Source organism: Sciurus vulgaris (assembly GCF_902686455.1).
Source record: "Sciurus vulgaris genome assembly, chromosome: 14".
Taxonomy (NCBI): domain Eukaryota; kingdom Metazoa; phylum Chordata; class Mammalia; order Rodentia; family Sciuridae; genus Sciurus; species Sciurus vulgaris.
The window spans coordinates 1,462,970-1,488,159 of record NC_136475.1 but is presented as its reverse complement, the minus strand read 5'-3'; the positions used below and the strand labels follow the sequence as shown (position 1 = coordinate 1,488,159).

Genomic DNA, 25,190 nt, shown 5'->3' with positions numbered 1-25,190 from the left:
GAACCTCAGAGCCTGATCGCCTCACAGCACCGAGCCCCATGGCTGCTCCCAGCAGGGCGGGTGTGCAGGGGGATAGCACCGAGGCCCAGGACTGCTCCCAGCAGGGCGGGTGTGCAGGGGGATAGCACCGAGCCCCTGGGCTGTTCCCAGCAGGGCGGGCAAGGCAGGGACCTCCAGCAAAGATGTGGGCAGATGCGGGCGGCAGAAGTCCCCCGACGGCCTCAGGCCCACCCTTGCAGCCTGGGGACTCTGTTCACAGACCCAGAAACAAGTCTTTTTTGGGGGTAGATTTTCTTTAGTTGTAGATGGACAAACACCTTTATTTTATTTATTTTTGTGCAGTGCTGAGGATGGACCTGGTGCCTCACACCTGCTAGGCAAGCGGTCCACTGCTGAGCCGCGACCCGGCCCTATAAACAGCCTTATTTACTGAGGGTCTACTTGTGGCCTGCAAAGACGCAGGGCCGAGAGGGAGGCACTGTACAGAGGCATGTGTGGGGCAGGTGCTGGGAGGTGGCCAGGTGAAGCCTGAGTGTTGCTTCCCAACAGCTGCCCCGCAGTGGAGACTGAGCTCACAGCCATCAGGAAGGGCGTCTGGGGATGTTTTAATTCTGCCTTGTAAAAAAATAAGTATTTGGGTTTTTCCAACTAGGCCTTGGGGGCTGCAGGGTCAGCCAGGCCCCGGGAAGCTCTGGATCACCTTCAGAGTCTGGTGAGAAGTTTAAAACACTCTTTCAGGAGATCAGTGTCTTACAGAGTAAAATGCAAAATCCACAGGTTTTTAAGAAAAGCCATAAAACTACAGAAATGCTGTGTTGCCTGTGGCGCCTAAGCTGGAGCCCAGAGCCCAGGGCGGAAGGGGCCCTGCCGTGAGCTGTGACCCGCCTCTGTGCCCTGCACAGGAGGGGCAGAGGGAAGGGGCGGAGCCAAGGAGTGTGGGCTCCTGACCACGGAGACCAGGCGAGAAGCCAGAGCACGCTGGGCCTGGGGGGGCACTGCAGCACCCACCACCTCTCCAAAATTTCTGCCTGGGGCCGAGTAGCCCTGGGGAAGGCACCCCGCCTCTCTGTCCCTCCTGCTGCAGCCTCCAGGGGCTCTGCTAGGTGTGGTCCCCCCAGGAAGCTTCAGGAAGACTCAGACTGATTTCCTGAAAACAATCAATCGAGCACTCCAATGAGCTCAGCCACTGGCCCACAACAGCTTTTATTCCTTTTTTTTTCCCCTCTTCTGGCCAGCACATTGCTTGGTATATGCTACCAGGTAAGCATTCAAACATCTTTTTTTAAAAAAAACTTAATAAGGAAATGATAACACTGGGAGGTTTCATTTCAGCATTTCAGAAAACATGACTGTTCCTGAGAAGGGTGTATCGCCCCTGACACTGGATAACAGAGGTTCTGTCCTGATTTTTATAAGCCACCTCAGCAGCAAACATCCCACAGAACTTAAGTGCTTTGGAAGGGCCGTGAAAACAGTCTCAAGAAGGCTCAGCATCATCACCACTGCTGGGAGGGCCGGGCCTCTGCGGCTTGGGCGGCTTGAAGGCACTCAGGGGCAGGGCTGTGTCCCATGTCCCTTCCTCCAGGGCCCCCAGCACAGCTTCCGGTGGATTCTCGAGTCTCATGCAGAGGGTGGGGCTGCAGCAGCCCAGTGCCTGGCACACCCTCCTGGGCGGTTCCACCAGAGCAGAGGAGCAGAGCGGGGTGGTCATGAGCGCTTCAGGAGCGAGACCTCCTTCACCTCGTGACCTGGTATTCAACGCGCAGGCGACACGGCCAGAGCGTTTACAGACTAAATCACTTTCTCAAAAACACAATGAAACATCATTTCATACAATTCTCTCTGAAAAGTCTTTCCATTCTTGAACTTAACTTATAAAACATTGTGCAAAAACAAACACTGACTTCAAATAAATAGGGAAAAAGTGGGAAGAGCTGGGCATCTGTTGTCTTAAGTTAAAAGTTAAAAATACCAACTGCTCTTCGAATATTGCAGGACGAACTTCATGGAGAAGGCACAGCCCTCTGGTCCCGGTCGCCCTCCGGCGAGGTCTGTGTGTTCAGAATTCACAGTGGATGCCCCCGGTGAGGTCCGTCACCACTCCCTCCTTGACCAGCCTCAGGAGGAGCCTGGTCTCCGTGGTCACGTTGTGCATGGTCTGGAAGTTCATGGCGGCCATGCACTGGCTGTCAAAGTAGTGCAGGGGCGTTTGGGGCCGGCTGAGATCGTATCCGAAACCCGCCAGGCTGACCTCATCGCACAGGTGAGTGGCCAGGATGACGGCCACGACGCCCATCGTGGGGACGTTCTGAAAGAGAGCCAAGACCAGCGTACTTCACACCTTGGCACCGCCCACAGCTCTGCGGTGCTGGACGCCGGGCCATACCGGCCTCCCGGGCTGCAGGCTGGGACCTCACCCCACTTCGCCTACCGCGGACCTGGACAGTGCAACTCCCCAGGGAGGTCGGGGCTCCCGGCTCCAAAGCGCGGTCTGTGGACGCCCCCGAGAGGCGGCCTGACTGATAGGACTCCTCATACTGGCTGCGAGTTCCTTCCCAGCTCCGCCCTGCACCTGTGCCCTGAACCACAGGGCCACCCGCATCCTCCTCATGTGCCAACGGGCAGCCACAGGACCTGCCCGGCCCTCCCAGGGCCTGGCTCCCGCCCCGCAGCCTCTGCGGGATCGGCTCTCCCTCTGGTCCTCATTTATCCCACTGCCCTACATTGCACTTGAGGCCCGTCTGCTTTTTGGCAAATAGCATTTCCAGACCACGTCCAGCTGCTAAGCCAGCTGCTAATCCAGCTGCGTCCCACACTGTTTAGGCAAACACATCTTTAGACCTGAACCAAGAGCTTTGTGCCTGTTCCTCTTTGAGTGGATCCTCTGGACTCTGGCCTAGGATGCCCAAGGTCCAGGCCGCTCTGCGGCCCCCGAGCTGCTGCCCTCCTCCTGGCTGTGGAGCACGGTGCCTGCAGCGACGAGTCCGCTCTGTGCTTCCAGTTCTCTACCCTGCTCTGGGTGAAGACAGCCAGTGTGGACCAGGCAGACCCTGTGGCTGGCATCCCTCACGGGTGAGCGTCCCTTCTGGCACGCTGGGGCCTGGAATGTGTGGGGTATGTGTGGACCCTGGACATGTGCCTTACATATGTAAGATGTCTGGGGCTGGGACCCAAGTCCCACGTGACATCCATCAGTTTCCTGTGCGCCTCACACACAGCCTGAAGGCAGCTTCACACAGCACCTTTAACACAGCCGCTTCTGGCCGTGGCCTGGCGTGGTCTGGCCCGACCCTGTGGTGTAGGGGTTTAGGGGGGCTCAAAACGTTTGGGGTTTTGGATCTTTCAGGTTTTGGATTTTCAGACTGGGGTGCTCGACCGTCATGCCCTGGCATAGAGTTCTCATGTGCAGAGGGGCTGCCTGCTCGAGGGCTCATCTGAGCTGGGCCTGCGGCTTCCAGAAACAACTCTGTAATGGGAACAGGGTTCTCTCCAGCACTCACTGATCTAGGCGGGGCCGGGGAACACAGGACCCCATCACCATTCACTAAAAACTGCTCGGGCTGCCTCTACCTCTCAAAGGAACCCAGGGCCATCCTGCGTGTTAGGAAATGGAAATCAACAGGAAGGCCGGCAAAGGGAGCTGTCCTGCTCTGCAGCTGGGGCACCAGCCCAGGTGGCCGGTGCTCCTGGGGGAGGGGGTGCAGTTGTGTTTGTGGGGTATGTAAGGCCCCGTTCTCGGAGAGCTCGGGAAATGACTGGTAGCCCCCAAATCACATAAGACACGCCTTCTAAGATCACACCTCCTTTTCTGGCAACTGTTGCATCTGCTGGAAGGGCAGACTGAGAGGAGGCTTCTGACACTGCAGGTCTAGATCAGAAGTCCTCTTTTAAGGTACTGGCTTCATCCAAAAGAAAATGCCATTTTATCAATTATAGAAACAAATATCCAATTCAAATAAAAAGTAAATGGAGCTGGGTGCGGTGGTACACACCTATAATCCCAGTGGCTCGGGAGGTGAGACAGGAGGATCCCAAGTTCAAAGCCAGTCTCAGCAACTTAGTGAGGCTCTGAGCAACTTAGGGGGACCTGGTGTCAAAATTAAACAAAATAGATAAAAAGAGCTGGGGATACGGCTCAGTGGTAAAGCAACTCTGGGTTCAATCCCTGCTACCAAAAACCAACCAACCAAACAAACAACAACAAAAAAAAGTGGAGTATAAAGTAGGAGGTAGAGTCTCCACAGAGTCCTCTCCAGAGGAGGACACTCTTCAGTGCAGTGTCTACCCCCAAGCTTGTTTGTAGCATACACGCATGCGTGCACGCACACACGCTCTTACGTTTAAACAGAAACAGGTCACCTAAGTGCAGCGCCTCTTGACTGTCTAGCTGAGTACATTTTGGAGGTGTTTTTACGACCATTAGGTTCCTTTATCCTTGATGGCCACACGGTATTGCCTGATCGTGCCATGATCCGTTTGAAGGATCCCTTGCACACTTAGGCTGTTTCAGTCCGTTGCTGTCAATGCGGGGGCACAGCCTCCAGCTTGCCCACGATGACGTGTGCAGGGGAAACTTGCTGGGCCGCAGACCTTCACACTCAGACTGCTCTCCCGGCGAGCCGGCCCTCCAGAGAACTGCAGCTCTCCTCCCTCCTTCCCGGCAGACACGCCAGCCTTCTCAGCTCCGCTGGGACGGTGGCCGGGATTGCCTCGGGGTCTCCTGTGCCTTGTCTGTGACGGGTGATGCTGCCTGCTTTTTGCGCCTTCTCTGGTCATTTTAATTCCTGCTTTTGGGGAATGCCTGTTTGTTTTGCCAATTCTTTCCTGGCATCCCCCTTTCTTGGGGATTTATTAGGAGCTCTGTATGTTTGGGGTGTGTTTACAATGTGTGCTAAATTGTGTCTAAAACGATTTCCACACAAGCATGAACAGTTCTAAACACACAGTCCAGCAACCCGGATCGCGCCGGCTACCTCAGCCCACGAGGAGCGCAGCTTGGAGGCTGATTCGCCATCACTGTAGAGGGCTGTCGGCGAACCTGAGTGGTTCAAGGGGAGAACTTTTCTACGCAGCCAAGTGCCTCCCAGAGTCCTGCCACTGAAGCAGCCCTGCAGCCAGAGCCGCGTCCTTCCCACCCCAGCGCAGTGGTGACCACGCCAACCCAGTCAGCACGGCCGGCACACACACCCTGGGGCGCAGTGCCTCCTCTGGGGAGGCTCCTGGGTTTACAGGGGGCCGCGGAACCCTGAGCATGCACCCCTTGGTCACGAGTGACACTTCACTGAGCAGCAACAGGAGTACCTTGTCTCGGCCCCAGAGCCTGGACTGAGGCTCCGCGAACTGCAGGATGTCGAAGGCCGTCTCTTTGATGAGCACCGGATTCAGAATCCTGAACTGCCTGGGCTGCAGCGGGATTTTTTCTGCCACCTGCTTCCAAAAGAAGAGTCGCACCCAAAATGGCTAAGGAAAGAAAGTGAGCGCTCATTAGGGAGCGAGCAAGGTCACCCACCAGCAGCGGGGCGCAAATGCCCCACAACCCGCCCACCTGTGCTGCATGTTGCAGCCACTTCCCGAAGATCCACAGCCGCAGTGTCTCCACTCAAAACCAGGCCAGAAAGGAGGGAGGCACGGGGGCGCACTGGACGGACAGGATCAGGGGTCAGGAAGCCTACCTGCGGTCTGCGACCACTGCTCATCCAGGGAAGGCCAGTGGGCAGGCCCTCCGGGGTCCTCTCTCCCCAGCTGTATTTCCCAGCCCCTGGAGTTGCTTGGCAACTGCCTGTGAGCCCCCTCCTCTGGCTTCAGTTTCCCACTAGAACTTCTACCCAGCAGAAACCCAGAGCGGTGGACCACGTGGAGTCAGTGGGGCGACAGGAGTTCCCTCCCGCAGCTCACGGGAAGGTCTGCTGTGTCCCGCGAGCTTCACGGATGGTTCATCTGTGCACGACACACGCGACCACTGGGCTCTGAAATCCACTTCGGTGCAGCACATGGACAACGGTAAAGGCTCACAGAAGGACTAGGACCCCAGGGCCAACTCCGTGTCCACCCTCAGGAGTGTGAGGACCCACTCCAGCCAGCGACCACCGACGCCGCGGTCGGGAACGTCGCTGGGAATTTGCACCTAGTCCTGAAGATCTTCAATGATGCTCCCCTGACCCCAGTGACCCTCTTTCTGGAACTAAGCAAAAGCCACCAAGTCCAAGTGTGCAGGGAAGGGCGATCAACCTCGGAGATGGCTGGCTCGTTCCACGTTATGCTCCTGCTGAGCCGTGGCTCACGCACAACGCCACAGCCTGGAGGCGGGCTGTGCAGCAGTGATGGGATCTCCAGGGAGGGGCTGTCACTGGGCAGTCAACACAAGTGTGTGCTGCACTGTAACGTGTCTAGAACAAGAGTCCTCACACACGGTCGGGGCGCCTTAGCCTTCCTCTGACGCACCTGAGCGGCGGGCTTCTGGGGCTTACCAGGGTTTCATTTTTGGCCATTGCTTGAAGCCAGTTAAAATCAACACTCTTAAATAAAACAGCAACAAACAGGTCGGTGGCATGATAGTCGGCACCAGACAGTGGTGCGCCCTCTGGATAAGTCATCCGTATGCTGGTCTTATTTCCAACATGCTCAGAATAGCCCTCAACAGGCGCGCTGTTTAACCTATCCAAACAAAAGGAAAGACAGTTAACGAAGCAAGCCACGACCACTGGCCGCACCGCATGGCATCCCAGGCCACATCCCAGGCCACCTTCCCACGTTGTCCAGGGCCAGGGTGCACTGGGGTGGGCTGTCCCACCTGCTGCCTTGTCTGGTCTGATGACCGCAGCTTCATTCACAAGGAAGCACCCAGACCTAACCGAGCGTTGGCAATCCACCCCCCAATCCGTAAGCCATCAAATGCCTTCCATCCTGGGCTCTCTCTGGGTGCCAGTGAGGTTTCCTTAAAGACTCCCATTGTGCTCGGAACATTCATGGTTCTGGCCAGAATTTCAAAAAGGCAGTCAGAAGGGCAGTCGCCCACGCGCAGCGGCCAAGGAGGCGTGGGGCTCGGGCACTTCCCGAGGCCTTCACCAGGCGCCGTTTCTGGGAGACTCTAGGAAGCCCCCAGAAGCAGCCACAGGGCCACGCTGCTGTGAAGGCTCAGGATGCGCCTTTGTTTCTTCCTGAGTGTTAATCACACCTGCATCTGACTTCTCTCCTCTGTCCTGGGCCACTCCTCTTCCAGAACACCTGTCCCTGGGCTGGCAGCGCCCTTCTTGTTTTCTGTCCTCTTTCCAAGGTAGAGGCCATCCTGGCGATCACGGGTGAGCTGTGGGAGGTCTCAGGACAGGCCTGCATCACACTGACGTCCCACTTCTGAACAGGGTGGCCTTGTTCTCAGGACAAGCACGCAGCATTGCCTAGGGCTTGGGGCTGCTCTCTGTGACTTTCAAAGGGTGCAGGAGAGAAACGTGGTGCCAAGGGGTCCCTGACTCAGCAGACGGCAGAGGCCCGACTTGGATTTTGATCTCTTCCCAGGCCAACAGCTCTGCCGTGATGCTGGACAGAGCCGTGGCTCCAGGCAACCTCAAGACAGTGGAAAACAGCACACACCTGTGCGCTGTGTGGCTGGGCTGGGATACTTTGGAGGGCAGGTGGCTTCAGTGCCTTTGGGACCTGTTTCCCACTCACAATGGCCTTGTCTTATGCGGGGCGTGCACACAGAGGGACAGCTATAAAACGGATGTGGCTGGCTGTCACTGATGGGCTTGGGGAAGGGGAGGGAAGCCCTTGGGCTGTTCCTGTGGTGCTTCTGGTAAGAAATGGGCGCGGAGCAGTTAAGAAACTTGCCCCAAACCACAGGGTGCTATGGGGACACATGTTCACTTTCGGGGTCCAAATGTCCCAAACAGACTTCGTCATTGTCCCTCACCAACCAGAGATTTCTCCACTCCACCCACTTCTGACAGTGATATACCACTGATGCCTCTGACCCCAGACTGGAAGGCTGGGGTGCCTGTCACCACCTGTCAGACTGCGGAAGTCCTGCCCTGCGTCTCAGGAAGCCGCCGAGTCAGCTTCAGCCACTTCCCTCTGTCCCCAAGCCTGCACGCTCCACACCCTGAACCCAGCCTTCTATGCCCAGGTCCTGTCCCTCCTCTCTTCTGCCTTCAATCTACCCACCGGCAGCTGCTGGACAAACTGAGGTAGGACCCAGCTGCCCCAGGCCTGGGCTTCACACAGCTGGAAGGTGGAGACAGGTGGTTAACTGCAGTGAACCCAGGGCCTGTGGACAGACACGTCTGAGAGCCCACCACCCTGCTTTAAAGGACTCCAAGTCTGATGGACATGGAGATGCAGGGACAAGGATGTGCAGAACATCCCACAATGAAGGAAAGCGCAAGACTCCAAGTGCCCAACAGAACTGAGTCCTCAGAATACCCTGTGTAAAAACCTGCTGAGAATTTAACAGCCTCAGCAACGATTCACAACAGCGAGTTTAAAGACACCTCCAAACCCACCAATCCCTCCAAACTCCTGGGCACCCTGATAGTGCTCTCACACTGTGGGGCTGGAATTTCCTCCCTTCTACCTGCATTTTTCTGAATTTTAATAATAAATATATTTTACTTGTATAATTGGAAAAATAAATTTGTTCTTTTCCTGGTGCTGGGATGGAACCCAGGGCCTCACACAGCAGGCAGGTGCTCTAGTGGGGCTACACCCCAGAGGAAATCGGGTTTTAAAGAGCGGAGCCAGAGACTGGGGTGGTCCGCCTGGGCTTGGCACCTGCCAGCTCTGCCGCCCAGCCCCAGGCAGCCTGGAAGCCAGGCGTCCCCACCCGGCCGGGCCTCCGGCTGCTGCCTGCTGCTCACTTGTCCTGCCCGTCCTTCCAGACCCCCTGAAACTCCTTCTGTTTCCTTTCGGCTTCTCAAACACCAAGTCCCCCGCTGGGCTCCTGCACCCACCCACGCACTGGCCGGACCGGGGCAGCTCTGGAAAGCCAGGTACCTTATCACAACGTCGAACTGGTTCAGGGCGGGGCCCAGCCCGAGTCCGTGCAGAATCCCTCCGCTGCCGATGACCACGCAGCGCCGGCAGGCAGTGGCTGTCCAGTGTCCCGGCAGGCCGTGCTCGGGCAGCGTCTCCAGGAGGCTCTGCACTTTGCCCGAGAACGTGCGGAACCCAAAGGGAGGGTCGTACTTGTACTCGGCCCCGCGGGCATCGGGGGCCTTCTGCAGGAAGGGCGCCAGGTCCGCGCTGTACCGCTGCTCAAAGAGCAGCGCCATGGCCGTCCGGGCGAAGGCGGGCCGGCACTCCTCCCGCAGGACTCGCCGCGCGTACCTCTGCGCCCTCTGCAAGGGAATCGCAGGCTGAGTCGGAGCCCCGCGGGACCCCGTGCCCACAGTGGCTGCGGGGGCTGCCGCGATTGTCGCCTTTCAACACAGAACACGTGCCATTTGGGTGCATCTGTGCTCCAGCAGGGACACCCCCAGGCGTGGCAAGGGTGCGTATTTTACTGCCCTCTGAAGGGGCAGGGGCTCTGCAGACCCTGCTCCTGCCCAGCTGGAGAGGACACGGGGTGACACCACCCCCCGGGGTGCCCGAGGCTCATGCCAGCACTGCTGATGTTCGAGGACAGGTGCAAGGGATGCAGCCCATGGAAAAAGACACACATGACTCCTCTAGGTGACCTACCCAGCCACACAGCAGGAAGGGCAGGAAGCCTATGAGACCTACTGGGCAAGAGGAGCTGGACAGCTGCTTTGCCCTGGGGAACAGGCTAAGCCTGCTGAACTGCATGTTTAAAAATGGCCAGGAGGACTGGGCCCACGCCTGTAGTCCCAGCAGCTAGGGAGGCTGAGGCAGGAGGATTGTGTGTTCAAAGCCAGCCTCAGCAACTTAAATAAAGTATAAAATGGGCTGGGATGTGGCTCAGTGGCTAAGCGCTCCTGAGTTCAATCCCCAGTACCAACAAAGGAAGTCCAGAGGGCAAAATCTTTGTTTTCTTTGTACCACAATTTTTAAAAAGGCTTCTTTCCAGCTGGGGCAATGAGCTGTGTGCATTCTGGAGGGCAAGTTTCCTGACTCGCTGTCAGGGATGGTGACCTGTTGACGGCCTGTGTGGCTTGTCAGCAGGAGCAGCTGCTGAGCCAGGAGCCCCAGCCCTGGGTGACCGCTGCCCCTCTCCTCTGCTCTGCTCCCAGCTGGCCTGGAGCTGCCAGCTGGGGGGCCTCCTGGATCTCCCTGCCATGCTGCCGGGTTTCCACCCCAAGGCCTTGCCGGGCACCTCCTGCCCAGCCGTGTGCCCTGCCTGTGCTCCCGGGACGTCTGTGTTCAGGGACTGTCGGGCCTTCCGACTCCATCTGCGTGGTTTTATGAGGACTCTTTCTGCAGCAGAGTTCGGATGCTGAGCCAGCCATACAGCTTAGGTCTGCAGGGACCTCAGGGGTCCTTGCTCCCGTGCAGCCGACCGGAGGTGGGACTGCTGGAAGTGCCTGCATCACCAGGGATCTGGACTCAACCAGGGACCGACTGCTCCACAGACGGGGGCCAGGGGCAGAGGACGGGGGTCGGGGGACGTGCCTTGGAAGGCTGTATCTCGTCCCTGGCCCTTCCCCTCGTGTGCTCTGCTTCTCAGCCACCAGGACGTGAGCACGGTCCTCCCTCCCGCCATGCTGGGCCTCAGCTGAGACCCAGAGTCATGGAGCCAGCCATTGGACTGAGCACTCTGAAACAGTGAGCAGTCAATGCATCCTCCTCGAAGTTGTTCTTCTCAGGTAAGTTGACACTGCGATGGAAAGCTGACACAGACAACTATGTTTTCCTCACAGAGTTACTACTTATTGTCTGATTTTTGCAAAATAAGGTTTTTAGAAACAACTACATTACTGCAGAAGAAATATTTTTTAAAAATGTAGCTTCAAAAAGTTGCTATTGCCTGTGATGCGCATCCTGAGGCTCCGTCCATGTCGAACAGGCATTCTTGGAGGCTCAGAGGTGATACTGCAGACACGGCATGTTCACTGACTCCGTTTACCCCACAACCCTGGTGGCATCTTGCAAGATGGTCACCAGTATCTCCTGCTGTGCAGCCAGGTGGCATAAGCAGAAGAGGTCTGTGCTGGTGTACTGACAGGGGCTGGCACTGCCAGCTCCTGGAGCGGCAGCCTGCCCACAGAAACAGCACACACCTAACTCCCGAGAAGAGCAGCTTGCACGTGGGTTGGTAGCTCTGTGAGGAATCGACAATGCCAAGCAAAGGGGCTCCACCACCCTGCACCCCGAATGGAGGGGTTCGCCCCGACCCAGCCTGCCCAGGAGGTGAGGCCTTGCACCTAACAGGCACCCCAGTACAGCGAGGTCACCATACTGTAGACTCTTCTCTAGACTCCAGCTCTGAAGATCATAAATAGCGACTTTTGGAAGCCAAAGGCCTGAGTTTTCCATTAGGATGACATCCCAAGCATCTGGCCCTGCGGACCTCCCAGGGTAGAGGGAACATCTGAGAAGTGCTGAGAGACCCTGAGAAGAGTCGCGGGCAGGACGGGAGTGAGATCTATTCCATGTCCGTCTGGCAGAGGTCACCTCGGGCTCCAGGTCAGATTTCCTGGCTGTGAGCAGAGCTCAGGCTCAGCGGCCGCCCCTGCTGGAGTCTCCTGGCCCGGCTCAGGCGGGTGCAGGAAGCAGTCCTGAGCCAGCGAGCCTTCTGAACGCCACCGGACCCCGGGACAAGCGTCTCCTGTCATCCCACCCCAGCTCAACGTGTGAGGGGCTGGGAGAGCGTGGGGACAGCCCTCCTGCCTGAACGCTTGGCTTCCCACACCTCGCTGCCTGCCTGGGGCCCAGAGCTGCGGTGGAGAGCAGGAGCTCTGCCACAGACGGGTGGCTCCAGAGCCGGAGGCCAGGGCGGCCCAGCAAGGGGGCTGGCTGCGCAGTGGGGCGCCTGGGTGGAGGCAGGCAGGCCTGGGGGCAGGGGACTGGACGAGATGCCTGTCCACCCATTCCTCAGCGTCTTCCAGGCTGCCCACAATTAAAACTAAGCAGCCGCCTGGCACCTCGGGCTGCGGAGTCGGTGCCATGGCAACCTGCCCTGGAAAACCAGCGTGAAGGGCCACTGACGGTACCGAGAGCTCTTTTCCTTGGCAAAGTCTCCCCTTTCATTTCCACTCTGTGATTTTAAGGATCCTCCTCCTCAGGAACTCAGGCGAGTGGCATGCTCGTTGTAAGCGAGGAAGTCCTGTTTCGGGAGGAGGGAGGGCAGAGCGACTCACCTGACTAACCAAGAGAGGCTCCCTCTGGACCGTCCCCACGTTTAAAACAACCGAGCTGAGTGACCAGGTCACAGAAAGAACACCACAGTGAAAACAGCCAGCTACCCGGGCGGGGGCTGAGCTGAGCACTGACCCAGGGGTCAAGGAGATTGCTGTGCGTGAAGGGAATGTCCCCAGCCAGGCCGCGGCCAGGGCGGCGAGACCCTATGAACAGACTCGTTGAAGCACAGGCTTCCAGGGAGTGAGCCCATCACCAACTCCTGAGAAAACCCGCCCGGCAGACGTGGGGCTGGCGGGTCCAGAGCCGTGGGACTCTAGTGCTGCCCTGGTTAGAGGTGGACCCTGGGTGGAGGCTTCCGCTTCTCACCTCCCAGACCTCCCAGGGTGGCCTGCAGCACAGAGGAGGAGAGACTGGGCGTGGTGCTCGTGCACCTGCTCACTCTGAACCAGGGGGCAGGGCACAGGGTCAGAGAAGACTGAGGGAGAACCCGGAAAGCAGCCATAAGCCTAGACCCACACAGATGTGCCCGACTCTCCTCGGACAGCTCTAGGCGCAGTTCACATCTGAGCAGACGATGCGTCCGAGCGTCCCAGGGGCTGCTGGTCTTGTGAACAAGGGGCACGTCAAGGGACGTCTTAACGTACGTCTTAACGTAGAATGAAGGCCAATGGCTCGGTGCTCTCTTCCTCTCCCACAGCATGAGCACGCCCGGCTCCCAGGGCACCGGGACGTGGCTAGGGGACCTGGCCCGCCCTGCAGGGCTACGAGGTGCTGCTTGTGGTGCTGGGTGCTCAAAGTTGCCCCTGGCCTGAGACCCTCCTCTGCCAAGGCGTCCACACAATCCCACACCGAATGCACCTTTCCACCAGGCCGATGCCAGGACCACAGGGCCGCTCCTCATCCCGGGACTCAGCCTGTTCCTGGGTCAGGCGCACCAGACAGAGGGAACCGAGGGGAGCCGCTTCCCAAGGCTTCCCCACCTGGCCAGCCCCACTTGCGGTCCCACACCCTGCCCCGCTGCCCTGAATCCCGGTGACCAGCAGCTCCTGCCCTGCTGCCCTGGATCCCGGTGACCGGCAGCTCCTGCTGGGCCTCTGGCCTGCACACAGGACCATGCTCTGCATGCACCAAACGGAAGCAAGACATCCTTTCAGGACCCTGCTGGACACTGAGGCGTTGTGACGGGGCGGCACCAGGCAGCCCCACGCCGGCACTGGCCCTCTGGTGGACCCGCCGCCCCTGCCCCCGGCTGCAGTGAGGGGCGTCAGGGGCTTCCTGTGTCACACTCTGATCATGGTCTCAGCCCCGGGGACAGCAGGCCCACCTTGGTGTGCTCGGGGTCCAGGTAGGGCGTCCTCCTGCCATCGCACTGGTCCGTGGTGTAGCTCAGCTTGAGGAGGTAGAGCAGCCACACGCCGAGCACAAGCAGGGAGCACCTGGAAAGGACAGGCCAGCAGTGACGCGGGCGCTCGCCGGGGAGCTCGAGGCCAACAGGGAGCGCACCGCCCGCCGTGTGGCCAGAGGACACCACCTCTGCCGCCTGGTGGAGGTGCCACGTCCTCAAGGCCAGCGGGTCCCCGTGACGGTCCTCGTCATGAGCCGACGTAGAAAAGATGCCCCCACTGCCACGACACAGTCCAGACCACAGGGCGGAGCAGCCGCCCAGAAGAGAGCAGGCACTGGGTCTGAGCCACAGAATCTGAGCCTGCGCGTCTCCCTTTCTCTAGAACACTGTCCGTCCTTAACGTGAAACAGGAAGATGAAGAAACAATCTGCTCCTGATACTTCTAGAGAACCCTACCAGAAATGAGGCCGCTGGAGTCGGCAGCACCAGGTTACCCCACGCTGCCTAAAGACTGCTTTCAAAGACCGAGCGACCCACGCGGGCACGTCCTTGCACACTCGGGGCTGGAGAAAACAATGGGTCAGCGCGTGGACAGAGGACGCTCGGTGTTAACGACTCCCTGTGACCCTGACAAACTAAAGGTCGGACAACCGGACCTTTAGTTTAAGACCCAGCTTTACATAACCTGCCTCCTAAGAAGGCAGGCAAGGGGGGCGTCAGGGCGCGAGCCCTGCTCCAGACGAGGGGGCGGTTCTAGGTGGCACCCAGGACGCCCGTCCACAGGGGTGCTACAGGTGGAGACCTGAGGGCAGCAGGAGTGCTGGTCCCTGGGGACCAGAGTGAAGCCGGGCCACGCACCCAGGCGTGCCTGCAGCACCGGCAGGGTGTGTCGCAGGGCTCAGGTCCTGTCGGGCTCCCTGAGAACAGCTGGGCACGCACCTCACTTCTGCCCTGGGACTGAGCACTGCTAGCGGGCAGGAGCCGGCCACAGGAGCCCGCCACTGCGGTGTGAAAACAGGAGACTGCGGGCGCACACGGGGCTCCCAAAGGCACAGGGGACCTAGGCGTGGGCGGGGAGCACCCGCGAGTCCTGTGCTGCGTCCTGAGTCGAGTCTTGGGACCTGGTGTCCCCTCCCCAGCCCCCAGGGTCCTGCCTGCGGGTGCCCAGGTCTCTCTCGTCAGCCCTGTAGAGGGAGAGCAGAGGCTGCCAGTGGCTGAAGGGGTCTGACCGTCTGTCCACACACGTCTCCTCTCAGCTTTCTCCTGAACGAGTCCAGGGCTGCGTTCCAGCATCCCTGCCTGACGGCCAGCGTCTCTACGCTTGCCGCAGCCCCTGGCAAGTCCGCCCTGCAAGGGTCCCACCACCTTCCAGGGCTGGTGGGAGCGCCCTGTCCTTCCCAGAATCAACAGCCACTCGCTCCTGCCGTCTCCGGGCCTCGGCGTCCCCATGTGGAGGCCCACCTGAACGGCCAGGAGGAGCCTGCCTTGCTGGGCACAGCAGAGGGAAGGGCCTGGCGTGCCCTCAGACACCAGAGCGCGGGCTCAGGCTCCGGGGCCCGTGTCACCTGTCCCCGGGCCCGGAGCGCGGCTCTTGCCGGTTCCCCTGGGCCACCGCGGCCACGGGCCTGGGCTGGGCACTCACTTGAGGATGTCCTTCAGCAGCAGGCTGGGTCTCCGCATCTTGGCCTGGACTCGGCTGCACCATGGCAGGGACGGCCTTGAGCTGTCGCTCCTCGGCTTCAGAGCTTCATGCTCGCTTGGCATTGCTGGAGGAGAGGGGATGGGGCGCGGGGAGCGTTAGCTGGACGGTGCTGGGGGACCCGACAAACTTAGGAAGGCGCCACCTGGACCCAGGAGGAGGGGGCGCGTGGGGACACCACGGCTGCAGGCGTGACCCTGAGCTCTCACAGTGACAGCGTTGGAGAGCGAGGACTCGTCAGCGGTGTCTGGGGCCTTGGGGGCGGCCTATAGCCATGAAGCGTCCTGCCTTGGTGTCCGCGTCAGCCTCCCAGCGTGTCGGCGCACCAGAGTTCCACAGGTGGCCCCACGGTGGGGACGGAGGGAAGGCGCCGGGCTCCCCCAGTCAGATATTACGATGGCACCTGAGTTTACCTTTATTCCAGAATCTGAAAGTTCACTTTCTTTCCCTCCAAGACACACTGGGGATTGAACCCAGGGTGCTCTACCACTGAGCCCCAGCCCCAGCTTCCCGCCCCCCACTGTTCACCTTGAGACAGGGTCTCACTAAGTTGCTGAGGCTGGCTGGTCTCAAACTTGTAGTCCTCCTGCCTCAGCCTCCTGAGTCCCTGGGATAAGAGGCATGAACCACCACATGAGAAAAGGTCACAAATAAAAAATAAGATGGGCTGGGTATGTAGCCCCGTCAGAGCACCTCCGGGTTCAATTCCTAGTACCAAAGAGAGAGACAGCATTAAACAGGAAAAAGCTACCACGTGAGGAGAGAGAGATGACTGCCTTCGACAGGAAGCACCTTCTAAGGGAACAAACCTCCCTGTGCACTCACGTGCCTGGGTACGCCTGCAAGTTCACTCACCGTGTCCTCCTCCAGGCTGGGGACGGAACCCAGGGCCTAGCAACGTGCTGGGCAAGTGCTCTGCCCCGAGCTGCACCCCGGCACCCTGCCTCGAACCAGTTTTATACTCAGCCCCTCAAGTTCTAGACGGCTGCCTGAGGTGAACTAGGGGCTTCGGTGCTCCTGAGGCAGCCCTCCCCTCCCCCTCCCCTGCTGGACCCTGGGCACCCCTGCAATGGCCCTCCGCTCCTCTGCTGGACTCCGGGCTCTTAGCTGGGTGCGTGAGCCCAGGGCCAGAACCTCCACTTCCAGACTCCTGGGGGCTAGGGTGGCCTCGTCCGTAGGTGCGAGCCCCTGGGGTCTGAGCGGAGGCCCTGGGTGTCCCCTGCCACCCTGCCCTTGCCCTCTGTCCTTCCTGCTGACTGAGGCAGGACACACAAGAAGCTACTCTGTGCCACACAGAGGGCATCGCCCAGGACGTGGGGATGGAGGGAGAGCCTCGTGGGGGGCCGACGCCGCTGTGGCCTCCGTGTGACAAAGGCGTGGGCCGTGTGGTCAGCACCAGCTCGCTCAGGATGGGCCATGCTCGCCTTCCACGGAGTGCGCATGCTCAAGGCACACTTGGCTCGCCTCATTCCCGTGGGCATCTTGCCGTTTTCTTCGGGGAGACCTTTCACCCTGAAGCCAGACGAGCATTCACGGTCTCTTCTCTCCTCTTCCTCTCTCTTGCCAGACGAGCATTCACGGTCTCTTCTCTCCTCTTCCTCTCTCTTGCCAGACGAGCATTCACGGGTCTCTTCTCTCCTCTTCCTCTCTCCTCGCCACTGTGAACAGCCTCTCCGCTCTGACGCTAGCCCAGAAGAGGGAGGACCAATTCCAGAGCGTCGTTCCGTCCAAGTCGCTTCGGAACACAGTGCTGAGAGCTCTGTGGACCCTCTGCTGAAGCATCGAGCCCGTCTCACAGGGCACCTGGAGCTCCCGAGGCCCTGGCAGGGTTTCCGACAGTGCGGCCCATGGTGCAGGGTCACCACGCATGGGGACCTGCTGCCCACGGCCAGCACACACACAGCCCAGCCTCCGAGCTCAGGGTTCATGACCATCGCAGCATGGAGTGGGGGGCCACCCTGCTGGTCAGCTGTGCCGGTGGGGCTGGTGAGGGCAGGGAGGAGTGGCCCCGTGCCCCGGTGTGGCGGGCTTCCGATGGCAGCTCACAGCGTCCACCAGTGCTGCGGGCCCAGGAGCCGGGTGTCCACGTGGCAGGAGCCACGCCCTCCGCAGCTTCCTGATGGTGTGGCTTTAGCCCAGGGATGACGGGACGTCCTGCCCTCAGCTGCGGCTTCCCTCTTACTCTGGGGGCTTCGGGCCTTCGGACTTCGAGGAGGCCCCACCTCTGCCTGCACTCACTGCAGAGTCCCTGCTTTCCTGCTGGACGCGAGCACGTCCTGATTCAGGGAAGCAGCGCTGAGGGGGTGAGGAGCTGCTGTGCAGTGGCTGAGGGTCGTAGGCCCCGCCCCGCCTGCGCCCAGCGCCCCGCCCTGCAGCGAGCCGAGGAGCACCCCTGGCCGCAGCGCAGAGCCATCTGTGGAACGGGCATCTACCACCTGCCAGAGCAACCCAGGAGCACGCGTCTCGCCATGGCCATGACAGGGAAGACCCGGGAGCCGGCTGCCAAGGTTCCTGCACACGCGTGTTGCGGCTTGCCTGACCGGACTCCGAGGGCTGGAGCCACGGCCGCCTGGCAGCCCCACTCCCACCCAGGTTGCCAGACAGCACGCCCTCTCCCTCCCGGTCCCTGGAGAGGGACCGTCCTCCAAGGCCCCAGGCACTCACCCTCTGAACTGCAGACCCCTGGCCAGCCGGGTTGCCCACAAGAGGACTGACGCCCCTGACATCCCACCGCTCGCAGTGCTCCTCTCTCCTGCTTTACGAGGGACCAGCTGGACCTCACAAAAGGCCTGCAGCCACCCCTGGGATGCTGCAGAGACTCCCTATAATCCATGTTCCCACGCGGTCACTTTATGTTTCAAGTCTGGTTCCCCTCACGTGACTCCTCGTGGACCAACGTGCCTGTCACACCCCGTGACGGGCTGCTGCAGCCCAGGGTGCCTGGGGAGCTGCCCCTTGGCCTCACGCCTGCTCTGTGCCCTTCCTTCTTTGTGGGGTCATCTGCTAACAGGATGCCAATCTGGGGCACTTCCTCCTCTGTTTACCACAACCAGCTGAAACCTCCTTCTGCGATCTGGAAGGCCGAGTGCCGGCCAGCCCACCATGCACCTTTGTCTCCCCAACACAGGACAGTGGACACTGAGCAGCCGTGAGAAGCACTCGCGTGGAGGAGAACTGCCTCCTGCCTATGGCCTGCTCTCAGACGGGACACTCCGGAAGGGCGGCTTTCAGTATTGCTGAGGCTGAAAGTTCATAGGTGTTAAAACAGGAACGGGGCCTGCTGTCCCCCGCAGCGGTGACCAGGCCTGCCCCAGGCCTGCTGACCTGAGGCTGCACCTTCAGGAGATCCTGGGGGCCCCAGGCAGCGCTCGAGCTCGGGCAGACACGGGTGCACATGTGGGCCTCCTGGGAGGTGTCCACTCGGCACGAGCCTCAGCTTCCTGGGGAGTCTCCTCAACCCCAGTGGGGCTCAGCGATGCCCCTCGCTCCTGCTTTACGAGGGACCTTCTGGACATCACAAAGGGCAGCCAGCCAGGGTGCCTTCCAGAGGCACAGGTGGCCCAACTGGAGACATGCAGTGGTCCCCAAAGGCCGGGGTGGCACTGTGGAGGGAGCCCAGGCAGGAGGCCCTGCAGCCACGGGGCCTCGGACCTGGGCGCGTCCCTTCCTTCCGGCCCATGGCTTCAGGCGCCCTGGGGTAGTCTCGGAAAGCGGCCAGGACCGCGTGGTAGCCCAGGTCCTCTCCTCCCGCCGTCTGCGCTGTTCCACTCTTGGTACGGCTGCCGCTAGAGGCTCCGCAGTGCAGACGGCACCAGGCTTGTGCACTGCTGCTGGAGCTCTGTGCCCAACTCTGCTGAATCAACGCGCTCAGAACGCAGGGAGACCGCCTTCCCGCCTAGGCAACCCACAGGGCGGGCCTCGAGGCAGCGCCACCCGCCTGTCACCAGCAGGGTGTGTGAGGGACGCGCTCTCCACGCCGCTGCTGTGGAATCCCGCACATTCCTACCTTCGCTTCTGAAAGAGCAAGCATTTTCACGGGGGATCCTCCAGCTATTATCGGTAGCCATGCTGCCAGGAGATGTTTGAAAACCCCCCAAACAAAAGACTTCTGGGACCCTGGGGCACCTCTAGACTGTCAGGGATGGCGTCTCGTACGTCGAGAATCGAGTGGAGAAGCAGAAACCGAGATCCTCCACCTCCAGAGGGACTTTGTTAAGAAAGGACCACGTCTGTGGAGAGGAATCCCAAGCAGCAGGTCCAGCCTGCTGGGCAGCAGAGACAGCCGCCCACTTCTGCAAAGCCTCCCGGGCTTCTAAAGCGCTGGCCAACAGAGGACAGCAAAGGCCCGTCCTTGAGGAGGGCTAGTGCCGCCAGCTGGAGAGCAGAGCGTCACAAACCCGTCTGCACTCCCAAGCGGCCCCTCGGCCCAGGCTGAGCGTGCTCACAGGCCCATCCATCTTTCTGTCGATTCAATTAATAGCAGAAGTCGACTCAATTTGCATAACGGGAAAGTGGCTGGGCTGGACTAACAAGCTGCAGACGCACCGGCTTAGCTCTGTCTTCCTCACGCTCCCCAGGACACACCGTCCCCACCGTATGATGTGACAGGCCTCTGGCCTCCCACAGAAAGCCGGCTCCACACAGGGGGTCTCCGCCTGTGCTCTACCGGGCCTGCTAAGTGGCATGGCACCTGCTCACTGCGCAGACCCTCAGTTTCCAGGTGATGCGGGCGCCGCCCCCGGGCTTCCCCCGGCATCTCCTCCGGCTCCCTTGGTGCCGGCCCCGCACATCTCTGACCCGCTCCTCACCAGCAGACTGGGCAACAGCCACCCCGTCGCACTGCCCTCCCACTTTCCTGCAGAAGAGTCTCATCTTGGAAGATCATGTTTCTACCCCACAGAAGAGCGTACCCAGTCTCTGTGGGACATGGGCCTTTCACAGAGTGCAACATGAGCCACTCGAGACGAGTGCTGTTTCCTGGGAGTGTGCGCCACGGGCAGCACGGACACGGGTCTGCGGGAGAGACCGCCTGCGCACAGCCTCCCGGGATCCAGAAGGCGCACCTCACAGCACTCCACCTGCCACAGACACACCCAGGGGAGCAGGGCGGCAGGAAGGGCGGCGGACACATGCTGCTGTGAGACTGAGAGAGAGTGCGAGGCAGCAGCTGGAACAAGGTGACCGGGGACAGCCTGGATATCCTGAGCAGGGACGGGGCAGTGGCCCCGGGGCTGGAGTGTCAGCCAGGCCTGTGCCCAACACCCCTGGGCTTGTTTCCCCAGCACAGCGAGTCTGGGGACAGCAGACCAGGCAGCTCTGTGATGGGGTGTCCCCAGCCCCTGCCTTCTTGGGCTCACCCAGCATCAACACGTGGCTCTGCTCCACCTTCCAGGTAGGAGAGGAAGGAGGCGGGAAGGATGGGCACCTGCCTGGAGGCCCCCTGACAGCGTCCACTTATGTTTCTTTGGCCATGAGATGCAGGCCAGCTGGGGCCTCCCAAAGTTGGAGGTGCTTCCCCAGAGGGTAGGTCTGTCAGCAGGAGGATGGCGGGGTCCAGGGTGGGGGCTGCCAGAGCCAGAGACACCGCAGAGGCCCCGTGGCTGAGGAAGGGCCAGGGCGACCCAGAGACTAAGTCCCGAGAGGGAGAAGGAAGTGCAGACCGAGCTGTGACCGGGAGAAGCCTGAAATTCCGGCCATCTGGAAAGCAGCCCCCAGTAGAACCATCCCCCAGCACGACCACAGGATGCTCTGTACTCACGCGAGGCTGGTTTCCAAGTGCCCGACTCCTCTGTGCCGTGCTCTGTGCTGTGTAAGGGTGGACCGGTCCCTGCTCTCAAGAGACCCTCACCAGGGAAGGAACACGGGAGGCGGAGGAGGTGGCAGAGGGGCTGCACCCAGGCTGCAGCTGAAGCCCAGCAGTGCCCCACCTGCAGGACCAGGATGAAAGCAGCTGGGGCCCGGAGGTGGCACACAGGTTCCGCAAGCTGGGACACCTTGCCCACCCTCGCTTCAGGACAGGCCACCTGGGGAGGGAGGGGGACAGCCACCCCCTGGAGCACAGGAGCGGAGCGAAATGAGCGCACAGGGGGCCAAACGCTGTCTTGTGGGACTTAGGAAGGAGCTCAAGACCAGAGCTCAAGTGGTGAGCATGGTGGGCGGGCAGGAAGTGGGGAGGCGGGAGGCGGGGCGCGGACCTCAGGCAGCACCAGGCGGCTGCTCTGTGGCAGGGACCTCGGCTCTGAGACAAGCAGCCCCTGCCCGAGACCACAGGGGCACCTGCCTGCTCCCCACAGGACCTGTGCACGTCTGTGCTCCCCACAGCATCCCGCCAGGAGCCCCACACAGCTACCCAGCTGCAGGGCCCCTGGCTCCAGGCTCACAGCCAGCTCACACTCAGTTCTCTCCGAGGAGTCCAGACGGCAAGCCCTCGGGAGCAGGCAGACTCCATCCTCCCTCCAGAACCCTGACCCGTGCTCCCAGGACCCAGTGGGCCTCCTGCAGCCTTTCCTCTGAGACTCCTGAGACGCGGGCGGTGCCGTCCTGCTGTCAGGCAGCACCCTGGCCTCCACCCACCAGGTGCCAGTGGCATCCGGTTCCCCACCCCCCCCTCCAGTGCTGCCAACCCAAAATGTCTGCAGACACCCTCAGATGCTCCTCAGACCGCCCAGACCTGACCATTCCAACACTGCCCCTCCTAAAGTTAGCCGGGCCACCAGGAGGGAAGCAAGACTGAGATCAAGGGTTGAGATGACGCTTCTTGAGTTTCAGTACCTGATCTTTTCCCGGTCGGTCTGGCTTGTGCCATCTCGCGAGAAGCCCCAACTCATCGCAGCGTGTGGTCCTGTCCTCACCCACACCGGGGTACGCGAGCCAATGGGCACAACCAGGCCCGAGTCCACTCACCAGCCAGGCAGAACCCGGCGCAGGCCCAGCCCCGACAGAGCGCTCTGACAGCCTAGCCCACCACCGAGGGGCCAGCCTGCTGTTTCCACCCTGTCTCCGGGGGTGGCAGCGTCTCTGGACTCTCAGGAGTGTGGAATTTCACTCGAGATCAAAACCACAGAGAAGGTGCTGGTGAGGACGCTGCTGCTGAGACCTGGCCGTCATCGCCAGGACTCCCCAGGCTCAGCCTAGTTACAGACACCTCCGCCTCCAGCCCTGCCAGGGACCGTCCCACCTAGCTACACAAGAACACTGGAGGGCACTGAGTGTGCAGACCCCACTCCCAGCTGGTTGGTCCAGGAGAGGATGTCCAACAGCAAGCAGCCCTCCAGCGCGGGGGCAGCGCAGAGAGGCCTGTTCCCAGCCAGCCCTCTCCAGCAGCGAAGCCAGGGTCAGAAGCAGACTTCAGCCCAAGGGTCTCCAGGCTCTCTCAGACACTTAGCATGGCGAGTGCCTGTCCTCTGGATGGAGAGTGAAGACGCTGCTGTCCAGATGCAGGTCCACCCTGAGTGCCCACAAAGCAGAGAACATGCAGGCCACCTGGACAGAGCCCACTGTGATGCCAGGAACACGGTTCACACGCAGCCCACTGATGCCGTGACCACAGTCCACACCAGGCCCACTCTGATGCCGTGACCACAGTCCACACCAGGCCCACTCTGATGCCGTGACCACAGTCCACACCAGGCCCACTGTGAGGCCGTGACCACTGCCACACGCAGCCCACTGTGAGGCCGTGACCACTGTCCACATGCAGCCCACTCTGATGCTGTGACCACTGTCCACACGCAGCGCACTCTGATGCCATGACCACTGTCCACACGCAGCCCACTGAGGCCACGCCCTTCAGAGGACGTCCCCCTACCCCCTGGTGTCTGCACAAACCTGCCTTTCTTGGTGGCCTCCTCAGAGGGCACGTGCAGCCCCAACCCTGCGTCTACCTTCCCGCTGGCCACTGCTCCACAGCACCCATCTGCCATGGCCAGCACGAGGTCCAGACTCCGGAGTGCCCATGCTGGACGATCGCTGGACCTGGATAGAGGGTACCGGCTGCACAGGCTGGTGACGAACAGGGCTTGGGACCCTCTTCAGTCAGGAGCACTGTGTGTGCCTGTGGAGCAAGGACAGGTGAACACAATCGGGCTGCCCACCACGGCCGGGGAGAGAGGCAGCTGCCTCTGTGTGCCTTAACAACAGGAAGGACAGATGCTCAACTGCTGGCAACCTCTCAGCAGCAGGCTGCCTGACCCCTAGAGGAACTGCTGATCTGTGGAAGCAGTGTGAGAAGGGATGCTTCCACTGTCCAGACTCCCCTCAGAGCGTAGGTTCTCTCTCACCAGCTTTTCCAAGGAGAAACAGGAGACAAAGCTAGGTGGTCCGGTGGGCACTAACACGTCAGGGCCACTTTGGAAAAGAAAGAGGGCAGGAATGAGCAGAAGGTGGGAAAGAGAGTGGGGGACACAGAGTGACAATACAGGCAGAGGAGGGTCAGGAAGCCTGGGCAGGGCCTGGGAGGGCAGAGGAGAGAGGGCCAGCAGCCACGCCGCGTTCACGTCCCCTCTGCTCCCTGGGGCTGGGCAGTGTCACAGGAACCCTGCAGACTCTGGTAAGCAGAGGTACCCGCAGATCTACAGGGGCCCAACCAGAGGTCCTCCCTGAACCGGAGGACTGGGCCTGCTGCCCCCCCTCCAGGGGGAACTCAGCCAGAAGCAGGGAAGCCAGGCCATGCTGCTTTAAAAAGGGGGGCTGGGAAAGGACCGTGCCAGGCAGAGCAGGGGGGACGTAGGGCTTCCGCAAAGCACGGAACCCGAGGTCACAGCAGGGGACACACCATCCTTTACCAGCGAGTGCTGGCATCAGACAAGACACAATCCCCATGCTGCAGAGCCCCCGAAGGCCAGTCCTGGAAGCCTCCTCCCAGGATGGGGGCGGGCCACGGGCAGTGGCCTTGGACCAGCACAGCAGCCAGCTGGGAACACCCCAGGCCTAGAGCAGCCACAGGAGCGCAGCCTTCTGCCCCCGCCCTGCCAAGGCCAGAGGAGGCAAAGCACCCTTTGACGGTGCCAAACGAGGCAGGAGAGCACCCTGGTCGTGACCACAGGAGGGCGGACCTAGGAGGCCACCCCACTTCTGATGCGGGATGCCCGGCACTGGGACCCCGAGACTGTGGGCTCGTAAACTCCCTCCTGAAATGATTTTGTTTACATAAAAACCACAGGGAAAGCATGAAGGCCGCTCAACTGGCCGCAGCCGTCCCTGACTGCCAGCCACACCTGCCCTGCTGCCCAACTGTATAGGACGGGCCCCACGGAAGCCGCTTGGCAGGGAAGTCAGAAACACCCTAAGTATTTCACATTCCCTAAAAAATGGACATTCCCTAAGCCACCAGAACACGGAGGTAGAACTCAGGAAGTAACATTGATTCAATACTGGAATTTAACAAAGACCTTCAACAAGTGTCTCTCTTAGTTTCACTGACAGCCTTAGAACAAAACTAACAAGGACAGGCATTTTTGTTCTAGGGTGCAGTCGAGGACCACGTGTGACATTCACCGTCACGTCTGAAGCAGCTCCTTTATCTGTTATGACCTTGTCCTTCTGGAGAGTACTACTTGTGGACAGTCCCCCCAGCTGGGCTGTCCATGGCTGCTTCCCGTGATTCAACTCGAGGCGTGGCTTCCTGGCTGGAGTAGGGCAGAGCGAGGCCATGCCTTCTCACGGTGCTGGCCAGGGACGTGCTGCTGAGTCGCCCCCTCCGTGGCGCCTGGTCTGACGCGGTGGTTGAGGTGGGTGGGCCGGGCTTCTCCCCACCCAGCAAGGTCTCCCCCAGTAACTGACAGGTGACTTGCTGGGAGACACAGAGAGGCTAGGAGATACCCTGCTCCATCACGCCTGTACCTCTGGGAGCCCACTGGAGGATTCTGTGTGAGGTCAGACAAGTGCCCTAAGGGTCAA

At 60.5% G+C, this 25,190-nt stretch overlaps 1 protein-coding gene across 3 annotated transcripts; it reads right to left on the bottom strand.

Moving 5' to 3' along the window:
* Positions 1 to 1,843: 1,843 nt before the first annotated feature.
* On the bottom strand, positions 1,844 to 21,060 carry ST3GAL5 (ST3 beta-galactoside alpha-2,3-sialyltransferase 5). 3 transcript variants are annotated; one of them, XM_079111273.1, is made up of 7 exons: positions 21,052 to 21,060; positions 15,237 to 15,360; positions 13,574 to 13,685; positions 8,986 to 9,329; positions 6,468 to 6,654; positions 5,302 to 5,460; positions 1,844 to 2,308 (listed from the first exon to the last, which is right to left on the bottom strand). In XM_079111273.1, the coding sequence occupies exons 2-7, from the start codon at positions 15,356 to 15,358 to the stop codon at positions 2,060 to 2,062; spliced, it is 1,173 nt and encodes a 390-aa protein (XP_078967399.1). In that variant the 5' UTR covers positions 15,359 to 15,360; positions 21,052 to 21,060; the 3' UTR covers positions 1,844 to 2,059. The 3 variants fall into 3 exon arrangements, with proteins under 3 accessions (XP_078967399.1, XP_078967398.1, XP_078967400.1); XM_079111272.1 differs by lacking the exon at positions 21,052 to 21,060 and adding an exon at positions 17,958 to 18,160; XM_079111274.1 differs by lacking the exons at positions 13,574 to 13,685; positions 21,052 to 21,060 and adding an exon at positions 17,958 to 17,979.
* Positions 21,061 to 25,190: the final 4,130 nt, after the last annotated feature.

Bases quoted from the DNA above. Each gene is read 5' to 3' on its own strand.
- ST3GAL5 (XM_079111272.1), bottom strand. From the start codon at position 18,126: ATGGATTATAGGGAGTCTCTGCAGCATCCCAGGGGTGGCTGCAGGCCT. The intron at 6,655-8,985 runs GTACCTGGCTTT...TTGTTTGGATAG, and splicing joins CAGTTCGACGTTGTGATAAG to GTTAAACAGCGCGCCTGTTG. The intron at 5,461-6,467 runs GTAAGCCCCAGA...TTCTTTCCTTAG, and splicing joins TGGCCAAAAATGAAACCCTG to CCATTTTGGGTGCGACTCTT.